This window comes from Anolis sagrei, chromosome 2 (genome assembly GCF_037176765.1).
Source record: "Anolis sagrei isolate rAnoSag1 chromosome 2, rAnoSag1.mat, whole genome shotgun sequence".
Classification (NCBI taxonomy): Eukaryota; Metazoa; Chordata; class Lepidosauria; order Squamata; family Dactyloidae; genus Anolis; species Anolis sagrei.
In genome coordinates, this window is record NC_090022.1 from 102508082 (window position 1) to 102522467 (window position 14386).

General features: G+C 36.5%; 1 protein-coding gene across 4 annotated transcripts in view; it reads right to left on the reverse strand.

Moving 5' to 3' along the window:
- Positions 1-14386, reverse strand: part of CSNK1A1 (casein kinase 1 alpha 1) — a 46094-nt gene that overhangs the window by 16376 nt on the left and 15332 nt on the right. For 3 of the 4 annotated variants that reach the window (XM_060765057.2, XM_060765055.2, XM_060765056.2), the window contains exons 3-6: positions 8851-8977; positions 6219-6317; positions 4025-4108; positions 253-392 (exon numbers count right to left, since the gene is read on the reverse strand). In XM_060765057.2, coding sequence (XP_060621040.1) covers positions 253-392; positions 4025-4108; positions 6219-6317; positions 8851-8977 — 450 coding nt within the window. The remainder of the gene's footprint in view (positions 1-252; positions 393-4024; positions 4109-6218; positions 6318-8850; positions 8978-14386) is intronic. The other variant, XM_060765058.2, reaches the window with a different exon arrangement.

Consider the following 14386-nt stretch of genomic DNA (forward strand, 5'->3'; position numbering starts at 1 on the left):
TACACAAGCACAAAAAACGACTACTACAATAATGAGACCAAACAGAATCATTGCTTTGGAATGTTACATGTACCAAAATAATTACAGATCTTTCATGTATACGCGAGGGTTCAACTTTATACTATAGGCAATATTTAAGCCATTTTCATTTCTTAGACACAGAACTGGATATTTATTAGGACAAGATTCATTACAAAATATCATACATGTATACAATTCTAGTATCAAAATACAAACTGCTTGGATATTTACCTCTGCTCAATGCCAAGATGTGCATTAATACTGGCATATCTTGCAGTACCAGTGAGATTTTTGTCTTCTCTATATGGTATGTGTTGTCTTGTCCTGTTGTCCCGGTATTTTTTGGCCAACCCAAAATCAATAAGGAATAACTTTAAAAAGAAGAAGGAACAAGTTATAGTTTCCAAACAGTGTTAGGAACCTGCACATATGTACTGGAGGTACACATTCAAAATCTAACAATATAGGTTAAACCAAGGAAAGGACTGTCATAATTCATAGGAACTGACTCAAACAAAGAATATTAAAATATCCCTCTTTTGCATTTGATTAAGCAGAAACTTGAGTAAGTTATTCAGAATGAGATCTAGTTTCAAATATAGCTATTATATCAATCTATAGAAACAGCAATTAAGCCATGTTTTTTTTAAAGTGCACAAATTTTAGCTACTAAGAAAAAGGCAACATTTATGTAACTGTACTTTGCCATTAGGCTCTTAAATCATTTTTTCTTTAGTGTCATTTACTTATTAGCTAGTAACAACGCTTATTATTTTCATCTTTTTTCAATATGATTGTGTAGTGCTTTTGTTATTATGAAAGAGTATCTTTATAGTAGAATTTAACCTGTGATTGCCACATTATAAACATTTAACTCTCTTTCCCATATTTACCAAGCATTGGAGAAAGACATTTCTCAGGTTCAGTTCAACTGCTCAGTCATAGACATTTAACATCAAATATAACTCAGTCTGTCACAGTTATATGAAGAAAATGCTAAGACTTGGATTATATAGTTAGACAGTTTAAGAAATATACCCTAGGTGTATTGGCACATTCTTGTGATAGACTTTGTAATCAATAACAGTAAATGGATTACAGAGTAAAGAGAAAATAAGTCAGCTACAAAGAGTAAACATTTGACAAGCAAATTCTATTATAAAAATTGGGCATTTAAAGGAAGGTACCATTTCTTTTGCTAAATATAACTACAGTATCTTGCACTTCACTCATTCTGTGCATTACTTATCATTTCTATTTCAGGTAACGAAAAATATGATTAAGTCCAGTTAGGTAAACATGCCATTTCCCTAAAAGGCTGACTGCAATACAACAACCCAGACAACTATGAATAAATGCTTGTATGTGTGTGTGTGTGTGCGCTCGCGCAAGGTGTGGAAAATCATCTACAGAAAAATGTAAAACTAGTGGTATACAGGCACAGATTTAGTTAATGCATTCATTCTCATGTCTATGCAACATAAGATGGGGAACAAGCTGAATTCAAATTAAACAGTTGCAGCTAAACTCTATCAAAGGACTAGACTTCTTGGTAAGGAGTTATAATGTACCAGTTTAAATCCAATGTGACAACCAAAGTCACTTTACAGGTACAGATGTGAGGGCTTGGACCAAGGAATGGACTGTCCAATGGATATATCACATCCTTCATCATCCAAAACCAGCTGGATGGATTGTTCAAATGAATAAGTTGTTAAAACAAAACAAAAAAACAAAAAAAAAGCAATTATCTCCAGATCATTTTTAAAAGGTGATTTGGGGCAACCTGCCTAAAATTTGTACTGCAATGCATTTCTCTGTGCCTGATACCAATTTAACAAAAAAAAAATAAATAGAGAAAGAAAACTAGTGTTTATGACTGCTGAATGAAATTGCTGGGAGGATATTGGTTTTAGCTCAGTGACACCCTCCTTAGTTCCCACAGGATTTAAAATTAACTCAACAGCACAAGGGCTGTGGATTATTATTGTTGTTTATTTATTTCCCACTTTTTTCTCCATAAGGAGACTAAAGGCAGATAATATTAAAAGATTACAATACAATACAACTTAAAATATTAAAAGAGTATTAAAACAATTCAGATTATATCAATAAAAACATATCAAACCACAGCGGCCTCTGACATGATCTTAAAAACCTCCTTTTTTAAAACCCTGTCTGAATAAAAAGTATACATGTCCAGAATAAATGATAAGACTTGGCTCAAACCGATAAAGACATGAGCAGGCTGAATTAGTTTGAGTTACACAAGACCTTTACCACTAGTGGGGCATTATTTCAGGTTAAACTCTGCCCCCCTCCCCAAATGAAAAATATGCTAAATGTGGCATCACATAGTATAATTATCTCCCTTTGCATTAAAAGTTAAATGATCATATATAAAGGTACAGACTGCCATATGGCCAAACAAGACCAACAGAATTCAGGGTTTGGAGAGAAAAGTGTGTATACCATAGAATGAAATGTTGGGACAACATTGCAGAAGACCTTTGCAGAACATATTTCAAATTCAAAATTAATTAGGAAAGTATGGCCTTGGAGTGCAGGAGGATGTTCTTCAATTAGTAAGATTGGCCTCTGTCCATTCATTTGGCTTCTTAGCTGCTGTCTACTTGCGTGGCTTATCTGACTAATTAAATAGTGCAAAATTGTTTAATATTTGCATATCGGGGAGACAGAACATCTAAACAAAACAAAGTGGTTAATTACTTGAGATAGTTATAAAAACCATGACAATTTGGCCAAACACTGAACTTCAATGCAGCCCAAGACCAGGAAAGATTCTACAGAAATACCCAAGGGAATTCCTTGCCATCACTTTAGGCATTTCTGACAGCCTGGTTGACTTGCTAGGTTTTATTTATTTCTTTGATGCTTTTGTCTTTGGTGCCTTGTCTACTTCTTAAGAAAATATTATAATCTTAACTACTTGTGTACTACCTGCCTCTGAATTTAAAAATATTGTCTTTGACTGAACAAGGTGATGGTTTAAAAATATCTGGTTACTTAAACAAGTCAATCAATTTATAGTTTGCATAGCTAGCTCATTTAACTAAATGGAGTTCATTAACCACACCCTTTAGTTTGTGTTGAATCAAAGATTAAGTAACAGCAAAACTGCTTATGTCTTCTTCCCACAATGAAAGAGGAAAGGCAGGGAATGCATGAATTTGGGTTCGTTTTTATTCCTACTCTTGTACACAGCAGTGAACCCATTTAATGCTATCTGCAAGCAGCTGACAGCAGCTTCACAAATAAGCTAGATAGCACCATTTCAATTAGATGCTAATGCCAATCAAATAAGAGGCTTCATATAAGAAAATACTATCACTCCACTTACTGAATTCTGAAAACCAAGAGCCTCCAAAGGGGAAGATTCAGCCTTAATAAGCAAAGAAGAAATCTGCTCAAGACATCTTGTGCCAATTAACTAGAATATACCAAAGTTTTAAGGATTCAAAACTACTTGAGCTGTATTCTGTTAAAAGGCACTACTGAAAACAAATTCGTCCTTGATGGATATTTGGATACAGAATAATATACAAAGCAAGATCTATAGCAACTCATCTGTTTCCTCTTGGAAGAAGTTTTTTTTTCAAATAACACATTGTCAACATACACATGGATTTTTTCCCCCAGAACCTCTACCATTCAGATACAGGCTATGCATATATATGCGATCCTTCATGGTATAGCCTGCACTCTTGACATTGTACTTTAAAGCATAGGACTATTCCTCAAGGTCTAAGACAAACCACTTGAGTAGTTAAATGATACCCAATATTATTCACATTTAAATGGACAAAAAATATTAATTTTAAACACACGCTGTAAGAAAACATCTTAGTAATGTTACATGTTTGCCAAGTATGTCTGAATAATGCCAACATAAGGTGCTTTTTGCAAGTTTACATGTTTTCCGAAACAAAACAAAAAAGCATATGAGTTTGGGATTGAGGTTGGAATAGGAGACAGTTCAGACCTGGTTTAATCCTGAGAAAGATGGATCCTGAGAAGTACTAACAGTCATGCTTCTTTTCCTCTTCCCCACTGGAGATTCTAAACACTGAACAAACAATAGAGGGTGGCAGTGCATCAAACAGTATTGCTTACATTGCAACAATGGCTGGCGCAGACAGGCAACACCGAGGCGTTAGAGAAAGAATAGGGTAGCCAAATGCCATCCTTCTTCCACCAAGCACTACAGTTTTCCAGAGGATATACTGTTATCAGAAAAAAATCTGATGACGTGGCAGGATAAATTTTGAGCATGAGCCACTTAAAATAACACTGCCTTGTACAGGGATAGCAATGGCAATATTTGGCTTTAAACAAAAAGGAAATTTGGATTTTAAGGACAAAGGTTTCCTTTGGCTCCACAAACTGCCCTTCCCCCAAACAACACATAGAAAGTAAATCTTCAGTAAGGAAGAGGTAGAAGGCATTTAGTCACCTTAAGTTCACTTTCATAAGCATGCAGGGCATATTCTAGCAGAGCTCAAAGATTATCTTATGCTCGGAAAGTAATCACTCCAAAAGTGTCAAATTAATTTGCAAAATTAAAAACTCCAATTTTAATCACTACATTTTAAGTTAATTTTAATGAAAAATGTGACTGGAACAAGATTGCCATAACACCCTACATCTAGCTAGTATGACCCCACACAGAAGACTAGAATTCACTAGTTTTTGCTATAAGAAAACTACATAAAAAAGGACCAAAATGCCCTTTAAAAGGAACTGCTATTGAAAAAGGCATTAAGTGAAAATCTGTTTAAAATTTTCTTCAACTAAATAAAGGATTTTACACTCTGATATCTGGCATTTATTCGAATATTAAACAGAAACCAGATGACCACTATTTTGGTCTTTGCCACTGACCCTAACTGGCTTCCTGGGAATAAAAAACATGATCCTCATTTTATTTCTTCCAGTGTGATGCTAAGAAGGGCACAACAATATTTTCCAGGCCACTTTCCCATTTCAAAGAAAAAAAAGGCATTGCAATGCCAACCTAGCATGACGATCAGAAGTAGGGAGAAAGGGCCCTCAAAGAAGAGAAAAATCAGAATGAAGCTATGTTAAATTCTTCTAACTATACTTTCTTTTCCTGTAAGAAAGTTAAAGAACTGTTTTTTAAGGAAAAAGAATGCTACAGTATGAAATTTATCGATAAACAAAGTTTAGCAGATTGAAGACTGTAGAAAGGCATTTTACCTTTTAAAATTGATACACTGAACTCCTTCATAACAGAATTCAACAGGTTGTGGTTGGCTGGTTAGGTTTTGTTCTAAAACAACGGCCCCAAGTTGGCATTCATACAGGCAAACAAAGGTAACATTTTATAGCTAATAGTGTCTAAAGAGTTAAACGTTGATGGTCTATAAAGAACTCAGGTGGGAATCTTGCTCCCAGTAAGTGAATCAATCACATACAGTTGCCCTGTACTGGAGAATTTCTGCTTAACAGCATGCTTAATGCATTGCCAATGCTGCCTGTCTGCCCGAGCTCAACATTAAAGAATAGCAAATTTTATTCCCACAAGCTAATCAAGATATTTTCCAATAAACGTTTCAGAAAGAAACATGCATCTCTAGCTATATTAAAGAATTAGCCCCCTCTGCCCACACTTAAAATCCAGTAAAATGTTAACAGTAGTTTAATTCTCCAACTGTTAATCTACATCTATTAATAACTGCATTCTGAACTTCCACAGGATCATGAAGGCACAGGAAGCAGTTAGGCCAACAGGCATATGTTATTAGAAGCCAATGGTTTTGGTTACAGTCAATTTTTAAAACCCAGGTAACTGCTAGCTGAGGCTTCACCATGCTAACATAAATGCAGTAGACAATAAGAAATTGCAGTTTATGGTAAGTTGTGCTACTGTATTTTCTTTGATTCTCAATAATCAGTTGTATTATTCAATAGACTTAGTTTGGCTAGTCAATCAGGAGTCAATTATGAAGAATAGTAATTTGTATAATTAAGATCTGGTCAAAGGGTGGACCATAGCTCATTTCTGCATGCAGCAGTAGAAATGCAATTCCGGAGTCTTGCCAAACATGACAAACTTAGCAATCACATGATCAATTCAAACTGCACAGCATTTCCATGAACTGCCATTTTCAGAAGCATTATGTTTTGTTTCTCCATGCAATAAATATTACACTAACCTTATTACAGTGACGCCCGATACCCATTAAGAAGTTATCTGGCTTAATGTCTCTGTGTATAAAATTCTTTGTATGCACATATTCAATTCTACTGATCATCTGTAAACAGAAAAAATGGTCAAGACATCAAAGTTTTGGAAGACATTGTAGTTTAAGCATATATTAATAACATGTTGAGCAGTAACCTACAACATAAAAAGCAAGAACAGCAAAATACTTATAAGCAATCAAATCTAATAAATAAAAACTACCACTGATAAAGTTATCTGAAAAGCCACATTCCTCTAAATGAACTAGCTTAGTCTTCATGTTGAAAGAGCTCAACATAGTTAATAGTATGGAACAATGTAGTATCGCTGTGATATCCACTGTGTGAAATGATCTCCCCACTGAATTCGACACTCCCTGAACAATTATTCTGAGCACTAAATCTACACTGACTTACATTTTTAAGTAGCAGCGATTCAACATTCAAATTGTCTTAAGCAGGAAAGAACCTCACTTCTACCTTGCTCTCACTGATATCTCAGGAAAACTGTTCCTAATTACTTCACTACCATGACAATGATAAAGGAAGCTGTACCAAATATTCATTTAAAGGTTCATAAATCTGAAGGTTACCAACATGGTTCCTTTGGTTAATTTCCCACAAGATCCTTGGAACTACTGGATCCATTACTTAACACAAAATGCCATGCCTGAAATGCCGGCTATGTAGCAGTCAGTATTTCCAATGGTAGTTCTCACAGTAAATGTGCAACTGCCAACTGGAATTTAAGAGGGTATGCAAACCATTTTGGAAACAAATAAGTATCCAATGGTTGATTTATATCCTGCCTTTTTGCCTGACCAGGATAGCTGGAAATAAAACTGAATGAAACAAATATAATTCACTATAAAACATGTTCAAGGACAAAAGAATACCACCTTCCAGTTAAAAACCTTTCCACACAAATGTCAGCTGCCAAAGGTCTGCTTCAATTTTTCTGAAGCAAGTTGTACTCTAAATACAAGAATCTTTGTAGATGTCTGCACTATGTAAGATTGCAGTTCGATATCTTTATATAAACATGTTGACCATGCTGAAAGTCTATATGAATGTAGTAGACACTGGTGTTTCTAATTTCACTTGCTTTCATTTTACTACCAATAAATTAGGATATACCATGCATACCCATGTATAAGTGGATTTTATTTTGACAAAAAATCACCCCAGAAAACCTGGGTCAATTTATACATGGATTAGGGGCCACCACAAAGAGGCAGAGGCAAACAACTCCCATGCAGTACCTCTTCCTAGCCAAAGCAGAGGAATATAAGTTCCCTCCTTGTTCATTTTGTCAGTCCAACTGGAGTTCAGTAGCAATACGGTAGAGACATATTTGCGATGGAGTGAAGCAACAACCGCCATTTTTTGTATTTATTTATTTGCCATATTTATATCCCGCCCTTCTTAACCAGGAAGGGGACTCAGGGCGGTGCACATAACATGCACAATTCAATGCCCTACATTATATACAATACATATCCAGTAAATGAAAACACATACATTAAAACACCCACTAAAACATATAGACATTTAAACATACTCCAATTTCGTAGTCCGGGCCATTCCAGTTATCATTGCACCATATAGTTCCCAGTTGAAAGACAGTGGTGCTAATTTTAAACTCAAAATGGGGTCACAGCAGAGAAACATATACATTTAAGTCCCTTAGTTAACATGGCCACCACCACCACCACCACAGTCCCTCTGCAGAGAACCTTATGGACTAAATCTATGACTTAAAATGGCCACCACTGCTTCATTCATCTTAAGGGCCCCAAACCTCTTGCTGCTGCTCTCCATTCGGGCTCACAAAGAAGGTGAGGAAGGAGGGAGGGCTGCCTCTTTATCCAGTCTAGACAAGGGAGGGATGATGGGGTGAAAATTTTGTGCCTCTGCCTCTTCTCAATGCCTTTGTGCTGGATCCCTAAAAGAGGGAGGTTGCTGTCCTTAATCTTTTTCTTCCCCTCGCCTCATGTTGTATTCACATTCTTTTTCCTCATCTGTATTTGTAGAGATGTATTTTTTAAAATATATATATATCAGTAATGAAATTAATCACCCTTCCCAATTGCAATCCCTCAAATTAACAGATCATCTCCTTAAGTATATTTCCTTTCTGCATTTTTTAAAAGGAGAAGAATATATTTTTTGCTATATCCTCCTTTTATTCCCAAATCAGCCACAGGTCATAGCAATAACTTTGTCCCAAGCTTGTCCTCAACTTATATTGAGTATACATGTTAAGTCTGCAATAATACTTTGGCTTTGGCAGTCTCACGGTAGTTCTCCTCTCCAGAGGCAGACAGAATCTTACAACTTCCTCCAGAGGAAACAGCCTGCAAACATGAAGCCAAAACCTAATAAATCTACCTGTATAGCTACATTAAATATTTTCTGTACTACTCTTGTGTCGTGCACCTAAGTTGCCTCTATCTTTTCCTTTGTTGCTTCTATCTGGGTCAAATATTCACTAGAGTACATTTAATATCAAGCTGTGCTGTCTGACCTACTTGGAAGAATGAAGTAAATCTAACTTTAAGGCACTGCAGTATTTCCTGATAAAACATTTGCAGCCATACATACCTGGTCTGCTAACATAAGTACTGTTTTCATTGTGAACCTGCGAGAACAGAAATTGAAGAGATCTTCAAGGCTTGGTCCAAGAAGGTCCATGACTAGAACATTGTAATCTTTCTCTTGACCATACCACCTGAGAAGAAGAGGAAACTGTTAGGATTCTTTCACTATTCCTATAATAGGCCTACAATTCATAATTTCAGTTATGAGATATAATTTTATTAATATTTCTATGAGTACCACTTGCACAGTTTGACCTTTCAGTATTATGTTTAAAATCATGGTTTAAGAAAAAGTGACATAATGGCATATGGTGCACCAGGGTTAGTGTAAAGTTCTGGCACTGTCAAGCAACTGCTCAGGTCGATGATGCTGCTACATGATCACTTGTCCACTTTAAACATTTAAAAAGCAACAAGAGAAAAGAGAAAATAGGCATACAGATATTTATGGAACAACAACTAAGCTATTCTTACTACACAGTAGTCTTATTGAAAAGAAACAGCAATAAGAGGTTACAAATCTCTGAATGTTGTATATACTCCTGTATAAGTTGACCTTATGAATAAGTTGAGAGGAGGTTTTGGGGTCAAAATTATGGATTTTGATATAGCCCCTGGATAAGTTGATGGTCATTCTGCAGAGGGCATAACAGCCAACGCAACCTCAGGGGGGCTAATTGTACCACTATTTTCCCACTAAGGCATTCAAAGCTAAAAAATGCACCATGGGAGAGAGCATGCAGGCAATCACCAGTACTCTGATAACACAGTGGATCGTTTTCTGATAAAATATAAGGTACAATACCCACAATGACACGTGAATAAATGCGGTCAGATTTTTGGAGTTGATTTTTGCATGAAAATTTTTACTCTATGAGCATATATAGTCCTTTATCATTCTAGGTAGTTTTACTAGCTCAGTCCAGAGACAAGTTGCTGAAGAATAGCAGTAACTATTAGCATCTTACTCTTCCTTCCCTTTCTGAAATCCAATGAGATTGCAGCTCACAGTCTCAATTTAAACGAAATACAGCAACACACACACACACAAAGGTTGTTGTTTATTCGTTCAGTCGCTTCCGACTCCTAGTGACATCATGGACCAGCCCACACCAGAGCTCCCTGTCGGCCGTGGACACCGCCAACTCCTTCAAAGTCAAGCCAGTCACTTCACACACACAAAAGAGGTAATGGTATTTAATTAAATATTGGATTTATTTAACTTTTAACAATCCTGTAAACTAAGGATGATGTATTCAGTATGTAAAATTTAAGACACCACTGAAGACCCATATCTTCTGGTAAGCCTACCTGGTCAATTTAAAGTCGTGAATTTTAATCTGCATTTTATCAGTGGACTTGAACTTGTATTTTAACTGTCTATCTAGTTGTATATCTTTTAATAGTACTTTATCTCTTGTTTTAAAGATGATGTATACCGCCCCAAGCCATATGGAAAAAGTGGGTAATAGATTGAAGACGACAACGACGATTATTATTTAATACAACCACTTTCAGGAAGTGATCTCATATGATCATCCAACAGTCTTAAGGGATTTCAGTCTTTCTCTAATATTCTTTAAGTGAAAGCATTTGGTGACCTCAGTCACACTTACACTTCAGGGTCACTTACCACATACATTTACTTGTAGCTCAAAGTGTTATGAACATAATATTTTAACCTAGGCAAAGAAACCTAGAAGAAAAGCGAAGAAACCCTGCAGGGGGTATACATTGTGCTTAGGCAAACACTGAGTCTATCCAAGGGTCCAACCATCCATCATGATCTGTACTCTCTCCAGGCTAGTGATACCCCCCCAAACCTCTGAGAATATATGCTAGTACCCATTTCCTTAAATGTGGGAGACGTAGCACTTCAAACTCCTAGCACTTTCAACGTTCACACTTGCCTCAAGCAGATAAGAGTTCTTTCTCCCACCCTGGACATTCCACAGCTATAAAAACCTCACTTGCCTAGTTTCCAACTGAACTCACAACCTCTGAGGATGCCTGCCATAGATTTGGGCAAAACGCCAGGAGAGAATGCTTCTGGAACATGGCCACACAGCCCGGAAAAACTCACAGCAACCCATCTCTAACCACTGTTTAAGCTAAGTCAAAGTTTTAACATTAGTAAATGACATAGATCAAATAAATTTTTTAAATTTTCTTAAGTATTGGCATGAATTTCAAATACAGAATCTTCAATATGAGCATCATTAAACTATGACTTAGCTAAAGAAGCAGATTTATTTATTATTTATTTATTTACTTCATTTGTATACCGCCATTCTCAGCCCTAAGGCGACTCATAGCGGTTTACAACAAGCAAAAACAAGGCGAACAATCAAGGCAAAAATTCAATGCGGCATCAACAAGGTACTTAAAAACAGTTAACACAGAAACAAACACAGATCTGTTTTGAAACTGCACTAAAATTTGTAACAAATGATGACATTATTTTTGTTTTAAATATATAATTTCGTTTTACATAATTAGGAAAGAGCTCTATCTTACAAGATGGAAAATGTATGCAAATGCTGACACCAAAACACAAGGAAGGATAAGAATGTGATATTAGCATCCTTTACAAAAGGGATGGGCAACTATGTAAGGCTGAAGACCCACATTAGCCCACAAGGAGTCCTTTGAGGGTTGTAGCCCCCCCCCATTAAAAATTATGACACAACAGGTCAAAATATGGTTTTGATAATTATCAGTATTCTTCAAGTGGGGCCTTCAAGTACCAATTTGCTCGACACATCTTGAATTTAACCTGAGAAGGGAAGAAATGGTATAGGACTGAAACAACGGAAGACATGCTGTATCTATACCACCACTTCCAAACTTTTTTCTAAGGTAACGAGGCTGTAAATTCTTCAGATCAGAAATCCCATATGAAGTATCTTCTCATCTGAATGCATGAGCTGTTTTTAGTCAGGGATAGGAACTGAGTAGTCCTCAGAAGGTAGCTTGTTTGCAATTCCCTTCAGTCCTTGTCTGTGCAGACAATGGTGAAAAATGCTGAAAGCTACAATCCATTATCATCTGGAGTGCTACACAATTCCAAATGTAAGAAAAAGTTAGTCCCCACTAATTAACATGCTTAACTTAAACTCTGTTAACTCAATTCAAACCAAATTCATTCTCTGTAGCACATGAGAACTGTTCTGTGCTGTAAAATGTAAACTAAATCAAGAAACCATCTAATAGAATAAAATAACTTTACTGTCATTGTACAACAAAATTAAATGCTTTCCTCAGCACACATCAAAACACATCACACCCATCCCTTCACACTCCAACCACCACCGCACAGCCCCCAATGTCACATTAATGTGAAACCATGGAGTCCAGTACTCACAGCTCTAAGATAAAAGCTATCTTTCAGTCTGTTTGTCCTTGTCTTTGTCTGACAGGCCCCTTCCACACAGCTGAATAAAATCTCACATTTTCTGCTTTGAACTGGAATATGGTGTGTGGACTCAGATAACCCAGTTCAAAGCAGATATTGTGGGATTTTCTGCCTTGATATTCTGGGTTATACGACTGTGTGGAAGTGCCACCAGGTGGTAATAATAATAATATTATTAATAATAATAAAGAATATGCTGAGTGAGATAAATACTAAATAAAAATATCTTCATTTATATCTTGCCCCCTCTCCCGAGAGGGAATTGGGGCAGCTTAAAAAACAGGAGCAATTGATCCTTAAGAATGTTCTGGGCTTTCTTAGGGCTATGGGACTTATAAAGTTCTTCTAAAGAGGGGAGAAGGCAACCAATGATTCTCTGTGCAGTAGTGGTGATCCTTTGGAGCACCTTCCTATCTGTCACTGTGCAGTTACAAACCATGCGCAGATTAAGCAGATTAGGAGACTCTCTAGTCTCTATAGCACAGCGGTAGAAAATCACCAGCAGTTTTTCATTTAATGGTTGATTTCTTAGAAGTACAATCTCTGTTGGGCTCTCTTAGCCAACACTGCTATATGAGTACACCAGGTCGGATCCTCCTAACAGTGACAGCTAGAAGCTTGTTATAATTTCCAGCTTTTTAAAGTTTTGGAAGGTAAACTTCAATATTTAAAACCAGAAACTACTGTTATAAATTCACTGTAGAGTCAGGCATGCCTAAATTCACTGGTTTCAAATTGCTTAAACATGTCTAACTCCATGTTGGACTTATGCCAGAGTTGTTTCAGAAACAGATTCTGATTAAATATTCCTCTCAAGGTTTTCTCTAAATGAAATTTATATTATGTAGCTATACTCGCCCCCCACAGTTAACTATCATACTGTGTAGTGATTATACATTATTTAGAGATCAATTATGTAATATTTTTAATCTCCATAGCCAGATTTACTGATAGCTTTTAAATACTGCAGTGTTACAACAGAAGCAGATACTAGATTCCTCCTATTCTACTATCAGAACCTCTTTAAAGTAGTCTGAAAGAGGATATACATAACACTTCCAATTACTATGAATAAACTGGACAGTTATATGTTTTTTTTCATCATTTCTTCTGTTTCTGGATAATACTAACATAGACAGGATGCTGACTTATACTAGTTCAGACTATTTGCCCAATTAGTCCAATAATTCCTAGTCTAACTGACAATAACTCTTCAAGCGACATTTTTCACATTGCACGTTACCTGATCTTTTCAATAAAAGATGTCAAAGATTAAATCTGTTGCCTTCTACACACAAAAGAGATGCTTTGGAAGAGCTAGAGTAATGTCGAACACGCCATTCTCAGGTCCATTTTTCTGGCCTATTACAATCATTATATCTTCTATTTTGAACTATTTGTTTTTCCCCCTATTTTTACAACCAGTTGCTGCATTCAGATGTCTTTTGAATGCAGTAACGTTTGGATGCAGTACATCAATTTATACACTTAGGATATACATATATAAGAATTATTTGAAATTAAGTTTTAAGCTTTATAAATGTTCCAAGACTACAAGTTTAACTGTTAACTCAGTTACAAGAAACACACTATATACTCTATATGCACTACAAACTATATGTCAATGAAGCTAAAGAAAAGGAGAGAGAACATTTTTAGTAGTGCTGCTGATCTGGAATAGGAAAAGGAACCGAAAATCGGTTGAGGCATGTGTAGGTTATTGGGGGGGGGGGGGGGCTGTCATCAGCCAAAAATCACTTAGCTCTGGATGTCCCATGAAGCACCTGAATAGGTGCGAACCCATTAGAGTGATGCACAAAGAAAGCAGAGAAGAATCACGAGTGGTAAATGACAAATATAATCAGATCTCAGACCATGCAACCACAGAACGTGGGTCTCACAGAGCCTGCAATTATAGCACATGCAACTACAACATGTCACAACTACACGTATAGGAAGGAGATAACAGTTACAGGAAGCACATCATTCTATAATGTTCTGCCACTGAACTGATTGCTGAGGTGATACCTGTCCCTTTTCTCTCTGTCAGCTCTGGCAAACCCTACTGATGATGGCTCTCACTGACATCCCAGGCAAGATGGGACAGGTCCAGAGACTCACCCCA